At 45.9% G+C, this 20,187-nt stretch overlaps 1 protein-coding gene across 1 annotated transcript in view; it reads left to right on the top strand.

Moving 5' to 3' along the window:
• Positions 1-20,187, top strand: part of ABRAXAS1 (abraxas 1, BRCA1 A complex subunit) — a 272,612-nt gene that overhangs the window by 73,678 nt on the left and 178,747 nt on the right. Inside the window, exon 3 of the mRNA XM_086961866.1 lies at positions 9,018-9,054. Within this exon, the coding sequence (XP_086817992.1) occupies positions 9,018-9,054 (37 nt within the window). The remainder of the gene's footprint in view (positions 1-9,017; positions 9,055-20,187) is intronic.

Raw genomic sequence — 20,187 nt, forward strand, 5'->3', positions numbered from 1 at the left:
TCCCTTCTTTCTTTCCTTTCTTCCTTCCTCTCGCTATTCCATTCTACCACACTACTCTTAACAACTTTCACCCTAGTTTTCTTTCTTTCCTTCCCTTTCTTTTTAATTTCCTCCTCGTACCCCTTCACAGTTGATGCTGCCACCTCCATACCTTCAACCCACCCCACCCCACCCTCGCCCAAAATCCAAAGGTGTTGTGTCTTTTCTAAAGTGGTGTTTTCTGTGTCCTCTGACTGTTTTTGTGTATTTTGAGATGTCGCCACATTTTCTCTATCCCTTCTTGTTCAGACATGCCACTTATAGGTTTTGATTTGCTTGATGGGGGAATGTAACATGTTCACTGTCTGTCTTGTTAAATAATGTTACTTCAGAGATAATTGCTTCTCCTAGGAATGTTTTCAACAATAGTGATCCAAAAAACCTTAGCCTAATTGGCTGCCGCTCCAAGAACCCTTTAGGTCATAAATATTACTTTTTGCCTTATTTGGGCATTTTGCCATGAATTCTGTATGTTTTTCTTTATGATGTGCAATATCGGTTTTATCTGCAGCTCTGTACTCTTTTGGGAGCATGCCTCCAGGCTGTTTGCTTGTTTTGGTGCACACTGCTCTTCCTATCTACGTTATCTATGCAGCGTTAACTTGTAGGCATACACTACTTCAAGCCATGTTATGTCTCCATTCTGCTGTTAGAGTATTGTAGGTATTTTTCCTCCTCTCTAATTTTGCCTCTGCTACGGTTCGAAGATTTCCATCTCAAATTCGGACTGCTACAAAATAGCTTAGGGGGGGTAGGTGGTCGAGTGTGGGCTGCAAGAACCAGGGTCACCATGGAACATATCAGCATCAGTACTGGTATGCATTGTCTGCATAATGATGTGTCCGGAAGTAGGTGGATGACAACAGTGGCACTTTTCAAATTCTGCAACTAAAAAGTTAATAAGTCCATGCAATTGTGACCTTGTGACCAGGCAGCGATGGGATTCAGCACTAAGACAGTGACCGATTTCCTTTTTCAATCATCTGATATATATCAGACATAACATGAATGCGCAATGTCATCACTTCTGCGCTTTGGAATTTCCAAGGTGGCACTCGCTCGGCGACGCTTTTCGTCACGATTGGAGCTGCGGTCTATTGTACTCCTTTCCGCCTATACCACTTCCTCCCAGAGTGCTGAAGAAGATCAGGTGCGACCAGGCCCAAGTCATTCTTGTGGCCCCGGACTGGTCTTGAAGAGTTTGGAATCCTGAGCTACTCAGTATGAGCATGGATCCCCCGATCTGACTGCCTCTTCGGGGGGATCTTCTGTCACAGCAATAGGGAACGGTCCTCCACCCGAACCTGTCCAGCCTCCACCTACATGGTGGAGATTGAGCAGCAACAGTTGATTCATTTCGGCTTCTTAATAACCCGATAGATGAGGATGACTGACTTTGTCGGATATTAGGGTCACCATTTGCTACATGAGAACACAAACATAGGCCTCAGGGTGAGAGAGTAGATGAGGAGATGGCTAATGTAGGTGCATCCTCCTAAGTGAGACATGGATCACTGCCATAGGGAATCCAATGGAACATGCAGAATAACTATTGTGCAGCAAGTGCGCTGTTAGGAAGAGCGACATGTCTGAGGGGAGGAGGGTGGCGGGGCTAATGGGAAGGGACCGGGGTGGGGGCAGTGAGTTGGGGGGGTGTTACGTTCTTGGTTAACTGGTATGGTGAAGGGTGTCGACAGTGCTTGCTTAATCTTGGAGTGCCGCGATTCAGCCCCTCAGGGCTATGACAAACGCCCGGTGGGATATGACCCCTACATTTGATGGACTGCTCTCCTTGTGAAGTAGGAAAGGCCGACCTAGATGATCCATTGGGATGCGAGGATGTGTAATGATGTGGCCACAACTGTATGCTGAGTTGCACATTTATAATGTACTCTATGAGATTATCTGAGTGTTGCACTTGTACGAAATTTGAAATATTTTTTAAATAAAAAAAAAAACAGTTGATTCCTTTTGGCTTGCCTCCTGAAGTCTGTGATATCATTCTGGCACTATCCAGGGCTATCTCTCTGCAATTTTGGCCTTTCTCAGGCTCCCCAATCAGCCCTCTCTTTTCAAGTCCCCTGTTGTGAATAGATTTCTCAAAGGCATTACTCACCTTTTCCCTCCTATTCCGTTTGTGATGCCGCAGTGGGACTTGAATCAGGTTCTTACTTTTCTGATGTGCGCTCCCTTTGAGCCGCTTCACAACTGTCTTCTTCGTTTGTTAACTTTGAAGACCGCTTTCTTGGTTGCCATCAACTCCGCTAGATGCGTGCGTGAGCTACAGGCTCTTTCCTGTAAGCCTCCGTTTCTGTCGTTCATCCAGAGAAGGTTGTGCTTCGCACTCGTCCTTTCTTCTTGCCAAAGGTTGTCACTGCCTTCCACAATGGGCAAACTATCACCTTGCCCACTTTCTTTACGCCTCCGCACCCTTCCAGAGAGGAAGAGAGGCTTCACTGTCTGGACCCAAAACATGCACTCTCATTTTACCTGAATCGCACACAACAGTTCCGGGTGGATGACTGACTCTTTGTTGACTACGTGGGCGCCAAGGAAGGCCGGGCTGTACACAAGAGGACTATCTCCCGCTGGGTCATCATGTGTATCAAAGCCTGTTATTTTCTGGCTAAAAGGGAACCTCCGGTGGAGTTGCACGCCCATTCTAATAGGGCGACAGCAGCTACTGCTGCATTGGGACGTGGTGTCCCCCTGCAAGACATCTGTCAGGCAGCCACGTGGGCCTCGTTGCACACTTTTACCAAGCATTATTGCCATGACAGTCATGTCCGGAGAGACAGCTTCTTTGGCCATTCTGTTCTCCGTGACTTTCTGGTGTGATTTTGTTTCAGAGACCCACCACCAGGGTTGGTATTGCTGGGGTATCTATTCTAAGGCAAGGAATCTATCACTAACGTGTCTCTTTCAAATGCACAAGTTACTTACTTTTGTAACAATGTAGCTGTAAGAGACATTAGTTACTGATAGATTACTTACCGCCTCACCCATCCTTCCCGTTCTGCAAACTCATTTCTAGGGTTAAGGTCATCCCTATCAGGGCCCTAGTTTCAATGCAGCAGTGGTCAGTATCTTGCATGGCTCTGCGTTCCTGGCATGGAAAGTTGTGTACAGAACTAACGTCAGCGTGCGTGGGCACGTCTAAGTAGCTCCAGCGACGTCATCTCAGCGACTACGATGTACGCGGAGTCGTACGACAACGCCTACTGATTCACAGAGGTACTGCTGACTGATCCAGTCTGATGCCTGGAGATATTCTAAGGTAAGTAATCTATCACTAACTAATGTGTCTTACAGATATATTGTTACACAAGTAAGTAACTTGTGCTTTAAATCCACCAATTTTTTACTATTGGCACAATCGCTCTAAGGAAATACACTAAGTTGTAAGCTCAATTTACATTACTGGAAGTGGTTCCAGTAAAAATATGTGCACATTTGCAAAATGTAACCACTTGAAGCTGTTAATAATTGCTGATTATATGCAATTGTATGTATGAGCATGAAAACGAAAACAAATTTGTGTCTGGGGGGGAAAAAACTTCTCTAAAATATTTTTCTACCTTAAATAAATTGTCTTTGAAGTATCATTTATCACCATGTTTTTGATGCATGCCAATGTTTAAAACAAAAATTAGTAATGGAAGACCAGAGTAAAGTCATGTGGACAACATGAAAATGAATTAGGGGCCAGATTCTTAAAGAAAGTCACAAAAGTGCACCCGGAGGTACACGTTCTTGCATTGGTGGTGATTTAAGACTATTAGAAATTCACAAGAGTTTACAGAAGTAGGTCTGGAAACCATATCCCTAGAAAACATCTTAGTGAATTCCATTTTTGTATGAACAAATATACACATGCATATTTGTTCATTTGAAAATCTGCTGAGACATTAATACTTCACTTTCATTACATTCTCTTTTTCCCACGCTGGAAAAAGTTTTATTCCTGCACTTAGGATTCATTTCCAACCCTTTTCTGTGCTTTAAGTGGAATGAAAAAGGTTGAGGGGTCTCTTAAAGGGGCATAGCCAAAATAGTATAACTGGGAATTCTCTCTAGGAAGTGTGGCCTATGTAATTAATGTGTCATCTTGTTAGTTTTCTGTTATTGCATCCAAACATGACACAGCACAACCAACACAAGTATATAAAACAAGCCAGACCTATTGACTTTGTTAGTATTATTTAGCTGTATCTGATACAGGAATAACAATGATTTTGTTGCGAATAGTTAGAGGGGAAAATGTTTACCTTCTCAAAACATGAGACCGAATTCAAATTTACCAAGGTCTGTGGAAGGGTAGTGATGTCTCCAACACTTGCGTTCAGCCCTTCACACAACTTTCTCCTGCTCCCGCTTTCTTATCTCTTTCTGCCACGTGTGCCGTTTTTCTTCTTGCATCTTTTTGAGATCCCCAGTCTGCATATCTTGGACTTTCCCACCATTACAATTCCCACATAATCAGACATTGCTCTGTAAAAAGGCCATGGACTGGGTGTGCCCATAGTCTGAATACCTTTATGATCCACTGACCTTCACTTTCAGTCCTTGTACCTAAACTGCAAAGTTCCCAATTGTGTACCCTTATAAACATCCACCCACAACCTGAACACACCTGGAGGCGAATCAGTTCAGTGTATGCACTATACAAGAGTCATATGTTGCATGAAAAAACCTACAGGAACAAAGCATCTTAAAACAAGCATTTGCAATACAATAGGTCTCGCATTAGGAAAGTGTGAGCTATTTGTATTGTAAATGACATTTTTTTAAATGTGTTGGCTTTGAAAATATATAAATTAATAGCATTGTTATTCACAAAGCCAATAGCTTACACTTTCTTAATGTGAGCCCTATTGGCTATGGCAATGGTTGTTGGTAGCAAGCAAGGACAGTGCTGTTGTGGTGCTGAGTGATGCTGTTGTGGTGCTGAGTGATGATGTGTTTGGGCTGCGTGATGTGGTGTGTCCCAGAGTGATGTGGTGGTGTCCCAGAGTGATGTGGTGGTGTCCCAGAGTGATGTGGTGGTGTCCCAGCGTGATGTGGTGGCGTCCCAGCGTGATGTGGTGGCGTCCCAGAGTGATGTGGTGGCGTCCCAGAGTGATGTGGTGGCATCCCAGAGTGATGTGGTGGTGTCCCTGAGTGATGTGGTGGTGTCGTCCCTGAGTGATGTGGTGGTGTCCCTGAGTGATGTGGTGGTGTCCCAGAGTGATGTGGTGGTGTCCCAGAGTGATGTGGTGGTGTCCCAGAGTGATGTGGTGGTGTCCCAGAGTGATGTGGTGGTGTCGTCCCTGAGTGATGTGGTGGTGTCGTCCCTGAGTGATGTGGTGGTGTCGTCCCTGAGTGATGTGGTGGTGTCCCTGAGTGATGTGGTGGTGTCCCAGAGTGATGTGGTGGTGTCCCAGAGTGATGTGGTGGTGTCCCAGAGTGATGTGGTGGTGTCCCAGAGTGATGTGGTGGTGTCCCTGAGTGATGTGGTGGTGTCCCAGAGTGATGTGGTGGTGTCCCTGAGTGATGTGGTGGTGTCCCTGAGTGATGTGGTGGTGTCCCTGAGTGATGTGGTGGTGTCCCTGATGATGTGGTGGTGTCCCTGATGATGTGGTGGTGTCCCTGATGATGTGGTGGCGTTACTGATGATGTGGTGGCGTTACTGATGATGTGGTGGCGTTACTGAGTGATGTGGTGGCGTTACTGAGTGATGTGGTGGCGTTCCTGAGTGATGTGGTGGTATCTGTGAGTGATGTGGTGGTGTCCCAGTGGATGTGGTGATGTCCCAGAGTGATGTGGTGGTGTCCCAGAGTGATGTGGTGGTGTCCCAGAGTGATGTGGTGGTGTCCCAGAGTGATGTGGTGGTGTCCCAGAGTGATGTGGTGGTGTCCCAGAGCAATGTGGTGGTGTCTTATAGTGATGCGGTGGTGTCCTAGAGAGATATGGGGGTGTCCCTGAGTGATGTGGTGGTGTTGTGAGTCGTGCAGCAGTGTGAGTCGTGCAGCAGTGTGAGTCGTGCAGCAGTGTGTGGCGTGCAGCAGTGTGTGGCGTGCAGCAGTGTGTGGCGTGCAGCAGTGTGTGGCGTGCAGCAGTGTGTGACGTGCAGCAGTGTGTGACGTGCAGCAGTGTGTGACGTGCAGCAGTGTGACGTGCAGCAGTGTGTGACGTGCAGCAGTGTGTGACGTGCAGCAGTGTGTGGCGTGCAGCAGTGTGAGTAATGCAGCAGTGTGCAGCGTGCAGCAGTGTGAGGCGTGGAGCAGTGTGAGGCGTGGAGCAGTGTGAGGCGTGCAGCAGTGTGAGGCGTGCAGCAGTGTGAGGCGTGCAGCAGTGTGAGGCGTGCAGCAGTGTGAGGCGTGCAGCAGTGTGAGGCCTGCAGCGCGCAGCAGTGTGAGGCGTGCAGCAGTGTGTGGCCTGCAGCGTGCAGCAGTGTGAGGCGTGGAGCAGTGTGTGGCGTGGAGCAGTGTGTGGCGTGCAGCAGTGTGTGGCGTGCAGCAGTGAGAGGCGTGCAGCAGTGTGAGGCGTGCAACAGTGTGAGGCGTGCAACAGTGTGAGACGTGCATTAGTGTGAGGCGTGCATTAGTGTGAGGCGTGCATTAGTGTGTGGCGTGCAGCAGTGTGAGGCGTGCAGCAGTGTGAGGCGTGCAGCAGTGTGAGGCGTGCAGCAGTGTGAGGCGTGCAGCAGTGTGAGGCGTGCAGCAGTGTGAGGCGTGACGCAGTGTGAGGCGTGTGGCAGTGTGCAGCATGCAGCAGTGTGAGTAATGCAGCAGTGTGAGTAATGCAGCAGTGTGAGGCGTGCAGCAGTGTGAGGCGTGCAGCAGTGTGAGGCGTGCAGCAGTGTGAGGCGTGCAGCAGTGTGAGGCGTGCAGCAGTGTGCGGCGTGCAGCAGTGTGCAGCGTGCAGCAGTGTTTGGCATGCAGCAGTGTGAAGCGTGCAGCAGTGTGTGGCGTGCAGCGTGTTACTGAATACACCAACCAAATTTGGGTTGGTGTATTCAGTAACATGGAGAGTAGAGTGTGACAGGCATACTGGGCTTATTGAAACATGCTGAGGGAACGAGTGTTCAACTAACAGAGCGAGAAGTGGAAATGGCACCACATGAGAGGAAGCGTCCAGGGGCAGTTGTGGTCAGTGCTGGTGGAAACAAGTTGTGAAACTAAGTAGAAACATGAATCTCCGACAACATAGCCTTTTAGGGGTTCTCAACAAAGGTCTCTGATCACAGTTGTGATTTACCGATAAGCAAAGACAATCTTTTAGAGTTATTTTCTTAACGCATGTCTTCAAGACCAAGCACTCCTCTTGAAATATAGGTATTTTAAACTCTTTGATGTCGCACATACGGCCTTGAGTTGGGAGATCAACAGATGAACTATATATTTTCTTTTTTGCATGTAATCGTGTTATATCTAGGGAGGCGGATGGACGTGAAAGCGAAAGTGATCAGAGGAGGGGGAGCAGCACACAAGTGGTGTATGTATGTGTCTAAGCGAGGCTCTTGGGAGAGCGAGGCTGACCAGGAGCAGGGCGAAAGGGGAGGGGTTACGGCAAGCAGAGGAGCCTGATTATGGCCACAGCTTGAAGTCTTTGAAGTCTCCGCATGCTGCAAATGGTGACCTGCAGAGCGTGTGAATGGGAAGAGCGGCCGGCCATGGGAGGGGAAGCAGGAGAGTGCTGGTGTGCTCACGCGGGGGGCGGAGAGCGGCAGCATTTGAAGTGTGATGTGAGGCACAGACAAATGGTGGTTTGTGACGTGGCTGGTTTGTGCTCGCGCATAGTTCACATGAACTGTGGCTAATCCGCCGTTGGTAGACTGTTCTTTACCCTTACTGTAATCTCCGCCAGCAATGCGCAAGCGCAATGGCAGGCCGAGACCTAAAAAGGCAGTAGTCTTGGGGAATACAAGATGAAGAACCATCTCTGAAATGTAAACAAGGATTCAATCGCCAACGTGGCGTGCTTTAAGGATTCTTCCAGCAATTGTTGAGAAACTGATTAGTGTTTTTACCAGTAAAGTTAAGGAGATGATTATACAGCCTCTTAGAGACCCGTTACAAAGTCCGGTTTAATTTCTGCTGTATTCCCCCTTCCCCGGCCACTCCCTCACTCAAAGTCCTGCGAACTGGGAGACTGCTGGTTACATTGTTGGCTCTGGAAGAGCAGAAGTGCTGAGCAAGAGTCAGTCTCTTCTCTAATTGAACCTGCATCTGTGATTTGATGCTGCACCTGCACTACTGTCTTTTCAGTTGTCAACAGTGAGCTGATGGTAAATATCTCAATTCCACTTTTATGTCACTTTGCTTGTGAGCACAGAAGCTGTGGTCTGTAGGCGCTGTGTTTTACGCAAGGCTGAGGATTCGGAACCACCACTGGAGATTTACTGGGAGAGATTCCACTTTTATTGCCTGGCTCGAGAAAACTGTTATCTGTTAAGTTCTAAAGCAGATTTTTGGTGCCTCAACATTTTAAACACAGATTGTTAAAAGTTGAAAAACACCAGTTGAATTCAATAAAAAATAAAGTAGGAAAACGGCAATGGATAAATATGACCTTCAACAGCAACCCATAAATATGACCTTCTTTAGGAAACCATAAATATGACCTTTCATCTCCGATCCACTTACTTTGTCCTTTTCTGTGTTTTTTCTACGACCCGGACTCTTATTTACTCTTACCAACAACCTGAGCTTGTCTTGCTCACTTAGGACCTAATCATGAAGAAAACAAAAGTCGAAAATGTGTTTTATAGAATTTATTCATATGTGTGGGCTAATAAAGTGATTCAGAAGAAATCAAAGAGAAGAACCAGAACTCTGTGCCAGTAGTAGACTGTCGCACTCAGCTACGTAAATTTTGTACATATAGAAATATGTGTTTTTGGATGTTGTTTTTGTCTGAAACATTCTGGCAACAAGAAATAACATAGCAATGTTAGAAATGTTAAGCCATAGTAACATAGTGTATTTTCCTTTCAGATATACAGAAGCATCTCCCATGCCATCTGCTCTTAAGGTCAGTAAATCTATTTTAAAATACTGAAGCTAAAGAAAGATTTTTTGTTTGGAAAACAGTCACTTTCTAAGATCCTATTTTCAAATTATTTTAAATCGCACATTTCTTAATTTCTGTTTTACGTCTTCATTTGAAATTATTCAGTCTAACATGACAGTTATGCAGAACATCAACAGAACGAATAGCCCACATACTGGAAAGAAGCATCAGTCCTTAACATTACAGAATAAGTATAGTAACCGCTTATAAAAGAGTGAACTGGTTAAATGAACGACTCCCTGAACTTGCAGTTAAAGCCAAAACAATACTGTAGGACTATATAGTGTTACTACCTTCCATGTTAAAAGCTTGGAGTAAATTTGTGCTCGAAGTAACTAAACAAAATTCCAAAGTAACTACTAGGCAGATCACAAATCATAATTTCTTACCAGTACATACAATTAAGGGACTAAAAAAGGAATTGAGAAGAGAAATAAGGAAGGTAAAAAAAAAAAGGTAATAGATCAGATGCTTGGGACAATTAATTATTAAATTCCTTTATTCGGTTTTTTAGCAATGCAAAACCATAAAAGTTATCACAAGGTACATACATGTTCATATATGAGATAAAAACAAATTATTAGTTTTAAGACTTAAATATGACCAAAATCCTGTACTTTCTTAAATGAGGAATAAATCGATACGTTTCAATCTGATTTTTTAAAGATTATTCCTATGTCTCATAATGCACTTTAAAAAATGAAGTACGTGATCGCAAGTACGTTCAGAATCTAACATCTGCAGGGCTAGCATGGCGGGGCGACACTGTCTGAAACCCCAACATTTTAATAGCGGAAATAGCCAGATCTTTCTATGAGTGTGAAAATATTTACAAAACAGTATTGTATGAATACATGACTGAGGGGACATATCGTCACATGGGCAGAGGGCCAAATTTGCGTCCCAAGTGTTCTTTTCTGGAAAGGCCTATAGACTTGAGGCTTATTATTTGACTGGTAGTATTTTGCAAGTTAGCCTTACTGTAGTAGGATTGTCTGGCTCCTCTATGTCGAAACAGAAAACTCCCATCACCCCTGCCAACACTATGGACAATTATTTAGTGCATGTGGTGGCAAAAATAAATAGTGAACGGAGGTCTTCTTTGGGGCTTAGCGACTCTCCTCCATGTGCACAAAGAGAAACGATAGGCTTGACTGATCTGGACTCTGATGCGATGAATATAATAGATCTACACACTGAAGAAAATAATGATTGTTCAGTACTAAATGTTTCCACAACTCCCATTGTCCTACAACCAGATCAAAATGTAGATTTATTATTGGGGGATGAGATAAATATGTCCTGCAATGTTTCAGAGATAGGTGAAGAGAACATCACTCCACCAACGCCAGTCCCCGCACCAAGAGCAGTAAAAGGGTCCACTAAGGTTCTCCCCAAAAGACCAGGACTACGGTCTAGTAGGAAAAAACCTGCAACCCCCCCTAAAATTAAACATAAAAGCGCCACAGAAGAAATAAGGGAGGAAGGGAATGGTACCACAGGATGGGATGATATGATATCGAATAAGTTTATGGGCATGTTAGAATCCAAGATATCACGAATAATTAAACCTCTCCTATCTAAAATAGACCAGCTGTCTGATAAAGTCCACAAATTGGAGACCCTCTTAAAATCAACAAATGATAGCGTGGGGGAAATACCAAACTTGATTATAGGTAAAATGGAGGAAAAACAAGCGGCAGGGATTACATTGGGGGGAAATATGTCAGGGAGAGTAGAAGCTATACCAGACCCAACCCAGACAGGTGCTACTAGATCTAGTAGTGATCTTAACAACCCTATAGTTGTAGATCCTTTGACAACCCAAGGGAATGCTTTAACACCTGATCTTCATATAGGATCAAACCCTGTGGAGTTAATAGTGGAAGCTTCACCCCTGATTCTAGTACTTGCCAATGTGCCACCGCTGAAAAACGATCAGATTGAGACTTCCGACTCCCTATTAAATAAATCTTTGCAGTGGCTAAGTAATAACATGCACATATCTCCCTGGGGCAAAGAAAAGCTATCAGAAGATTTGCTAACAGCAAGAAGAGTAAAGTGGATAGGGACCAAACCCAAGAAATTCGCTGGAGATTGCGTGGTACTAAACCTTAAGGGCCCTGATGTATTACCAGATATTCTGCTTAATATTTTCCCCCCGCAACGCAGAACTGCAGAAATAATTCCACTTACGTTGGACTTCTTTTATAGCAGAAGAGGTCTTGTGGCAAAGCCTAGTATATTAAGGACTAAGTGGTCAGTAGTTGGAAACAGAAGGGCTAGGGGTGGCCCCATCAGCGATTGGGGGCTAAATCTGGAAAATTGCTTTTCGGCTTTATCCGATCTAAACAAATGCGATTGACTCACAAGCCGTGAACTAGTTTCTCCTAAAAGGCAGATGATACAAAAGAATGGAAGGGTAGAGACCATGATATGTAGTCATTTGAGCAAGCAGATAATAGGCAAACAGAAACCAGGTCCTATGGAATGTAAAAACTTTGTATCCGGAGCGCCAAAGATAGTTACAGAGGGCTCTACTAGAATTAGAGAGGCGAAAGGGACCAAGATTACACCAATGGAGGGAGAAATAACAACAGTAGAAAGCAAAGTATTTGTAAACAATGATGACAAGGGTCAGCTATTGCAACAACAAAAAACCACACTACTGCCCCTTGTATCCTGGAACATAGCAGGCATAGCAAACAAGGTCAATACACCGGAATGGGTTGATTTCATTGACCAACATGATATCATTATGTTACAAGAAACTTGGTCACTGACTCCAACCTTTCGGCAGGGGTACCTAAACTTTTATATACCAGCAACCAGAAATCGTTTAGGACGTCCCTCTGGAGGCTTGTTAATCTGGATACGCCAGTCTCTGAACTGCACAATAAAACAACTATCCATACCATCTAATGACATTTTGGCACTTAATATTAGATGGGAAAATGGTCAAGAACTTGCCCTGTTTAATGTTTATGCCAGGGGAGTGGCCAGTGGCAAATCCTCAGAGGTTGTAGCAACTTTAGAGCAGAGTATTGAAATATTAACACCAAAAACTCACATAATAGTGGGCGGGGATTTTAATGCCACCTTTGAGCCCTTGGGTGATGAGGATAGGATCTTGTCTGAGGAGGAGGATGCCAAGTGGGGAATACCTCAGTTGGAGTTGCCGGCCATTAAAAAATGGAGTACAGTGGCAATCCAACTAAAGAGTCTCTGTCTAGCTAGAGGCTTGAGAGCGGCAAATGGGCGCTCGCCCTCTGACTTAAAAGGGAATAATACGTTTGATAACGGCCGATCAGCTAGTAGAATTGATTATTTACTATTGGATGTAAGGGTCTGGAGTAAAATGCTAGACATGGTTGTAGAAGAAAGATTAGAAAGTGATCACAACCCCTTACGATTGACCCTTTATTCCCATTATGAGTCTATAGTGCACACCAATAACAATGGATTGGTGACGCAAGATGTTGTATGCTCGAATAACCAACGCCACCTGAAATGGAGAATGCTAATAGAGGATGTAGCAAAACTAGAGGTCCTTAAAAAAACTAGTAGTCGATGAAGTAAATAACATCAAGTCCCACCAAGGGAAGCCTATCTTCCAAGATTACATGATGAAGGCCCATGAAAACCTCTTTTCTAAAATACAAAGCTTCTTCACTAAAACAGTAGATCCCTTTAAAGTAAAAAAAGATCAACCAAGGCAAGGCTGGTATGATAAGAGTTGTAGGGTGGCACGACTTAATCTGAGTTCGGAATTGAGAGCAGGCAATCCTATAGCAATTAGGAGGGCGAGAGACATCTATAGACAAACCCAAAAGCAGGCCAGGAAACGCTGGGATGAAGAAGGCTGGTATGAATTGAAGGAGGCTTGTGCAGCTAAGGATTCTAAGCGATTTTGGGCCATAGTAAAATGGGAGAGGGGAGGCATAGCTGCCCAACCACAAAATAACGTTCCTATAAATAAGTGGACTGAGTTTTTCAAACCACAGTATGCCCGAAATCCAGCCCATACTTCTGACCAACCCCCCCATCCATCTTTTTCAAACACCAAATATTTAATGAGAAGGATGTTAGTAAAGCATTGGATTGCATAGCGGGTGGAAAAGCTCCAGGCATGGATGGTATTCCGGCTGACGTATTGTTATCAGACCGGAATTCCTGGTGTACTTACTTTAAAATGTTGGCTAATGCTGTGGCGATGGGAGGGGAAGTGCCCGTTTCATGGAAGGGAGCTGAAATTATCCCCATATTTAAAAAAGGAGATAAAACTCTACCCCAAAACTACAGACCCATCAGTCTCATTGATACAGCCCAAAAACTGATGGGGCGCTTAGTCCAAAATAAGTTGCAACAATGGATTGATGAAAAGAACATACTGTCTCCTTATCAGGCAGGGTTTCGCCCTCTGACTAGTAGTGTTGACCAAGTCCTTTATTTCATAACTATCTATTGGAGAAATGTCACACTAAAAAAGTGTTCATTGTATGCTGTATTTGTGGACTTAAAAGCAGCTTTCGACCTAGTCCCTAGAGAAAAATTGTGGCAGACCTTGGCTGATGTAGGATTAAGCCAGGAACTCCTCACTCTCCTAGTTCGCCTCCACGAAAATAATTTCGCTAAAATCAGATGGGGCAAGCAGGGAGAAGTTACAGACCCTTTCCCAGTAGAACGAGGAGTAAGGCAAGGTGCGTCCTAGCGCCAACACTATTTTCAATTTACATAAATGGAATTGTTGACTACCTAATGAAATTCCCAAGCGATGCCCCAATTATAGCAGGCTCCCACGTCCCTGTCTTAATGTTTGCGGACGACACGCTGTTACTTTCACGCACACCGAGCGGTCTCCAAAAAGTGGTTGATGCCTTTGGTGAATTCTGTGATAGTAGGGGCCTTGAATTGAACACCACCAAAACAAAATTCATGTGCCTAAACTACCAGTCCACTTTCAAAGGCGTAATAAAATACAAAGGTACCCCTTTAGAGAAAGTGGATGCTTTTTCTTACCTAGGCATCATCCTACAGGGAAACATGAAGTGGAAATCGCATATTAACACGACACTATTGAAGTTTAACCAGCTTGCAGGTGCAGTTGCTTTAAAACATAGAACATCGTTAACAAAGCCGGTAAACTGTGCACTTGAAATATACAATATGAAAGTACTGGGCGCGTGCTTATATGGATCCGAATTGTGGGGGTTTTCAAACCTGGGAGAGCTGGGTCGCGCAGAAAACAGATTTCTACGTGGGCTTGTAATGGTCCCCCAAAGCACACCCACAACTCCTCTGAAACTGGACCTTGGCAGAAAAAACATTGAGGACATAGCTAGACTGCGGCCACTTTTGTATTGGAGACGCCTGATGGTGACCCCAGAGCTAAGCCATTATGCTGCAGCTCTGGCAGATGTTGTTAAGTTCGATCGTTTTCACTGTATTGAATGGCTAAAAGAACTACGGGGACTTCTTGTAATGTTAAAGCTGGAACACCTATGGGGTACTCATGATGTGGCTAGCTTTCCTTCGAAAGCAAAACTGAAAGAACTATATTGGGAAATGGTGTATGTAACAATGTTCTGTAAAGGATCCCATTCAAAACTGACAAATCGCTTTTGTGATATTAAAATGTATCCATCATGCGAAACATATTGGGATATAATTGAACGACCACATGATAGGAAACTATACTTCCAATTTCGTATAGGAACATTACCAGTGAGCGCCTTTAAAAAACACTGGTCTCCAATGTGGGATGAACATTGCTATCATTGCAAGGATCAAATAGAGCACATTTCCCATTTGTTGTTCTGTTGCCCATTATATGACAGCCCTAGGCGCATATGGCTAAAGCCAGTGTGCTTGAATATTGGCACCCGTAGTCAATTGACAGCCCTTAGAATACTAGAATCCGATTGTTCCACACCATTTGTAGTTGCTGTAGCTAAATTTCTTGCTTGGGCTTGGGCAATCCGCACTCGCACTTTAAAATCAAATATAACAATAATATGAAATATGGCTGCTATAATTCAATTATTCCATTGTATGAATTGTTTTTAAAAGAAAATAATTTGTAGGAATATTTGAAAATTTTTCTGTATTTTTAATATGTATAGCATTCGACTGTCAATGTTTAATATGTGTTTTAGAAGTATTTTAGCTGTAGTATTTATTGTAATAGGGTTAGGAAGGATGCTTTTATGACAAATGTCGAATAAAGCTTTGAAATTTGAAATTTGGAAAGGCCACAAGTCTATGAAAAAGATTCAGTCTGAACCTTGTCAGGAGCATCTTGTCATATGTGGTGAATTCTAATGTAAGATAAAGCTGGATTTGCGGGGTATGCTGTATCATGTTTGCATGGAGCACAGATTGTTTGGTCGATAGCAGGGTCAGCCTGAGAGACTCTAGATGGCTCAGCGCTGTTTGTTTTAGGTCTTTCTTTGATATTTCAGTTAGTTTTTCTGGAGTGGAACAGTACTTTTCTAGACCCAAGTCGGAAAAAAAGTGTCTGATGTAGGTGAGCCATGCTATTTTGTGTGCACAATCCAGTGCCATGGAGTCCTGTAAAACGTCTTTAGTCAGTGAATTTTTGTCCGACAGCCAGATACGTCTCCAGAGTAGTAATGGCTGGATCTTTATCAAGTTTTCTATATATGGGATTCCCAGTTCCACGTGACAAGCATAGATGTAAGAGCATTTTGGGGTGGATAAAAGGAATCTCATGAATGAATTATCTGCTGTTTGAAGTGAACCAGTGTCTGTATGTCCCCATACCCCAGCCCCTTAAAGGGCAATAGCTTGGCATTTTGCTGCATAGATCTTTAGAAGTTCAGCAGGTGGTCTCTTTCCAAGTCGCTGTGAAAAGTTCATCAATGCTACAATTGCTCTTTTGAACAGATGTCTCCTGGCCTCAACAGCGGCCCTCCAGTTTAGTCTTTCATCGATCATAATGCCCAAATAAGGGTACTGCGGGGTCCTCTCAATTTTTTGGTCTTTTAGATAAATGTTCTTTGTGGCTTTTCGGCCTCCGCCCGCTACCATGACGAATGTTTTTTTACATTTATGTGTAGATCTAAGGCACTCATCTAATCAGCTTACTTGGATAGGGATTTCTGGAGCTCGATAGGGGTGCGTGCTAAAATAACTGCGTCATCCACATAGAGCAGTGCGGGGATCAGGCGGTGTTTCAGTCTGGGGAGGTCCTGCCCCCCCCTCAGCATCGTCTCCTCCAATCCGTTGGTATACAGGGAGAAGAGGAAGGGGGCTAGGACGCATCCCTGCCTTACTCCTCGTTCTACTCTGAATGGCGCGGTGAGCTCTCCTTTTGTTCCATAGCGCACACTTGCAGAGGCTTCACCGTATAACTCTCTTAGGAAATCCAAGAACGGGGGATCCACCCCTATGGTTCCTAGAAGGGTCCAAAGCTTCGCGTGAGACACGCAGTCAAACGCGGAGGACAAATCCACGTATACCATATACATTGTCCCTGACTTTGCGTGGATATATTTGGACACAATCATGCTTAGGTTAAGGGCCTGTTCAACAGTTCCGAAGCCTTCCCTAAATCCAAATTGCAGGTCCGATAGAATGTGTTCGAGGCATGTGGGCTGCTAAATTCATATCTTAGCATTAGATCGCCACCTAGTGTTGGGTCCGGATGATCGCACATTGTTGTCCTGGAAGAGTCTTCGAAGTATCCTGAGATGGGTGGCTCCTCCCCTGGACTACAGTGCGCATGGGCATCGGCTCCATCCCCAGATTGTTTTTTTCCGCCATTGGGTTCGGATGCGGTCTCGACGTCTCTCCGTCGGAACCGAATAAACATCTAATTTAACGGCCAAAAGGCTTTGGGTTCTTTACGTCGGTATTGTTTGCGTACGGTCTCGAGTTCTTCCGTCTCTCGGAGCCGGAATCAGCGGAGTTTTTACTACTCTTCGGACATCGAGGCCTTCTCATCGCGACTCGACACTAAGTTCCCAACATGGAGCGGAGCCCGTTTAAGCTCTGTCCGCTCTGTGGGTCCAAATACCCACATATAGACGTGCACCCGGTCTGTAATAAATGCCTTTCGCCAGACCATGACGAAGGAAGTTGCAGGGCCTGTGCGAGTTTCAGGTCGAAGAAAACTCTCACGATTCGGCGCGCGGTGCGCCTTGTGGCCAAACAGGCGGCCCCGGATCCAGAGAACATCTTCGACGACCAAGAAGAGGAGGACCAGAGCCATCATCTTCAAATCTCCCCGCCTGAGACGGAGGTCGAGGCTGATCCGGAATATGACGACGACGGAGTCGTGGGTCAAGGCCTTGAATACGTCGACGAGGTAGGGGACGACGATATGGTTTATGGGGCCGCGGAAGATAGCTCAGGGGACGAGCTATGCCCCGAAGTTGGCGGACATCTGGAGAGGGTCGCGGGATCGCCTGTCGGCCTTACCCAAGACCCTGTAGCGCAAGCCACGGCCCCGCCTGCTGGCCCGGCCACGGACATACTTGCTGCGCCGAGGGTTTCGAAACCGAAACTGAAAGCAACGGTCTCAACTGCACCTAAAATGGCCGACCCGAAACCGAAACCGAAAGTAAAGGACTCAATCGTCCCTAAGATGGCGGTCGCAACGGCAAAAACAAATAAACCGGCGCCCTCATCGACTCCGTCGACCTCCGGTTCGCAGAAGCCGAAGAAACACGGCGATTCCACAGGGTCAAAATCGGCGCCGGAGGAGAAATCCTCCAAGAAGGGTGGCACGCACAAGACAAGCGCGCCGGCGCAGGCAAAGCCAGCCAAGGCAACAGACACAGCCCCGGCTCCAACGGGGGCATCTGCGCATCGCTCCAAGGACTCGGGGTCGGCGCCGTCCATCCCTCCAAAAGACCAACGGAGCGTCGCATCCGAAGGCAAAGCCACCTCGTCGGTGCCAAAGACATCGGTCACCGACGCATCTCTCGTGGCTGCTTCACTGCAAAGAATTAGGGAGAAGGCTTTCTCTTCGTCGACGCCAACGCCATCGACGCAGAAGGCGGCAGACGTCCCGGTCAAGCCCGCAAGTAAACTCCTCTTCCTTCTACCGCCAAAAGTGGCGCCGAAGGCCTTTTCATCGAAATCGACGCCAAAGAAGTCGGAATCTTCTACGGCAGGGGCATCTTCGGGTCAAGTGCTCGACCCAGAAGAGGATTCGGAGTGTTTCATAGACGCGGACACGGGGAAGTTAACCCTTTACAAAAGGAAGATCACTTCGCAGCCGGTGGAATCCTATGTCATCCCCCTAAAGAAGAAGAAGTTTCCACAGGACGCCTCAGGCCTCATGGAACCTATCCAGCCTCCTCTGGGAAGGAGCCCAACACCGTCTCCAGACCACTCGGAGAGTGAGGGCTATGGCGAAGATGAACAATACACGTTCCCAGTAAATGAACCTGATGCACAGCCAGATTCTTATTATGTCATGGGGGACCAAGGCACCCAAGATGTGGGACAAGACCCACAGACTTTCAGTACACGTGCATCCCCTACAGAGGATTCTGCAGGTTTTCATGCACTCATTGAGAGGGCAGCTGCTAATCATGATGTGGACATGCATGCTGACCCAGTTGAGGAAGACTTTCTGTTCGACACCTTTTCAGTTTCGGAAAGAACTGTAAAGACCCTGCCTATGCTCAAAGGGGTCCTCAAGCATGCTGCGGACATCTTTAAAGAGCCTACCAGGGCGAGGGTGGTCAACCCACGTATTGAAAAAAAGTACAGACCAGCGCCTGCAGACCCTGCATACATTCGAGGACAGTTGCCGCTTGACTCCCTGGTGGTAGCAAACGCACGCAAGAGGGCCAACTCCCAAACAACGGGTGAAGCTCCTCCCCCGGATAAGGAGTCCAAAGTGCTAGAGGCAGGAGGCAAAAGAGTGGCTGCACAGGCTGCCAATTTCTGGCGTATTGCAAATACACAGGCACTACTGGCACGTTATGATAGATCACATTACGACACACTAGAGCAGATTGTGGAACACCTGCCTCCGCAGTTTCAAGAGGGCACCAAAATGATTATACAAGAAGGACAACTGATCTCCAACGCGGCCATAAAGTGTGCACTTGATGCCGCGGACACAGCCGCTAGGGCCATTAACACCAGTGTCATGCTCAGAAGACAGGCTTGGCTCCGCATATCGGGGTTCAAACCTGACATTCAAACAACCATACTTAATCAACCAGTCAATCCGGATAGACTGTTTGGTCCAGATGTTGACACCACCCTGGAAAAAATTAAAAAAGACACTGAAACTGCTAAATCTATGGGGGCCCTACAATCACAGCAGTTTCGTGGCAATAATTTTCGTCGCTCAGGTGCCCGTGGAGTCACCAGAGGACAGTTGGGTCAACAGTCACAGTTCCCTAGAGGTGGAGCACAGTCCTCGTACCCCAAACAAAACAAGAGGGGCTACAGGGGAAACAGCAACAAAGGACGTGGCAAAGGAGGCAACAATTCACGCTCCTCTGCCCCAAGCAACCAGTGACTCTCTGTCACTGCCCCCCGACCATTTAACACCTGTCGGGGGGAGAATACAGCAGTTCCTGCCCGTCTGGATCAACATCACCACAGACAGGTGGGTGCGACAGCTTATCCAGTACGGTTATTGTCTAGAGTTAAAGTCCACTCCACCCAACATTCCACCAAGGCAAAGACCTATGTCCGCAGAGCACTTGCACTTATTGCAGCAGGAAGTGTTGGTGATGCTGCAAAAAGGGGCAATCGAGCTCGTACCAGTGGGGGAGGAAGGAACAGGGGTTTATTCCCTGTACTTCCTCATTCCAAAGAAGGACGGATCTCTCAGACCAATTCTGGATCTCCGTCCCCTCAATCTGTACATACTGTCAGAGCATTTCCACATGCTTACACTGCAACAGATCCTCCCTATGTTAAACAAAGGAGACTTCTTAGCAACCTTAGATCTCAAGGATGCTTATTTCCACATCCCGCTACATCCGTCCCACAGAAAGTACCTCAGGTTCACTATCCAGGGCACGCATTATCAGTTCAAAGTCCTACCCTTCGGAGTCACAACTGCCCCAAGGGTGTTTACCAAGTGTCTGGCGACAGTAG

Source organism: Lissotriton vulgaris, chromosome 3_1 (genome assembly GCF_964263255.1).
Source record: "Lissotriton vulgaris chromosome 3_1, aLisVul1.2, whole genome shotgun sequence".
Classification (NCBI taxonomy): Eukaryota; Metazoa; Chordata; class Amphibia; order Caudata; family Salamandridae; genus Lissotriton; species Lissotriton vulgaris.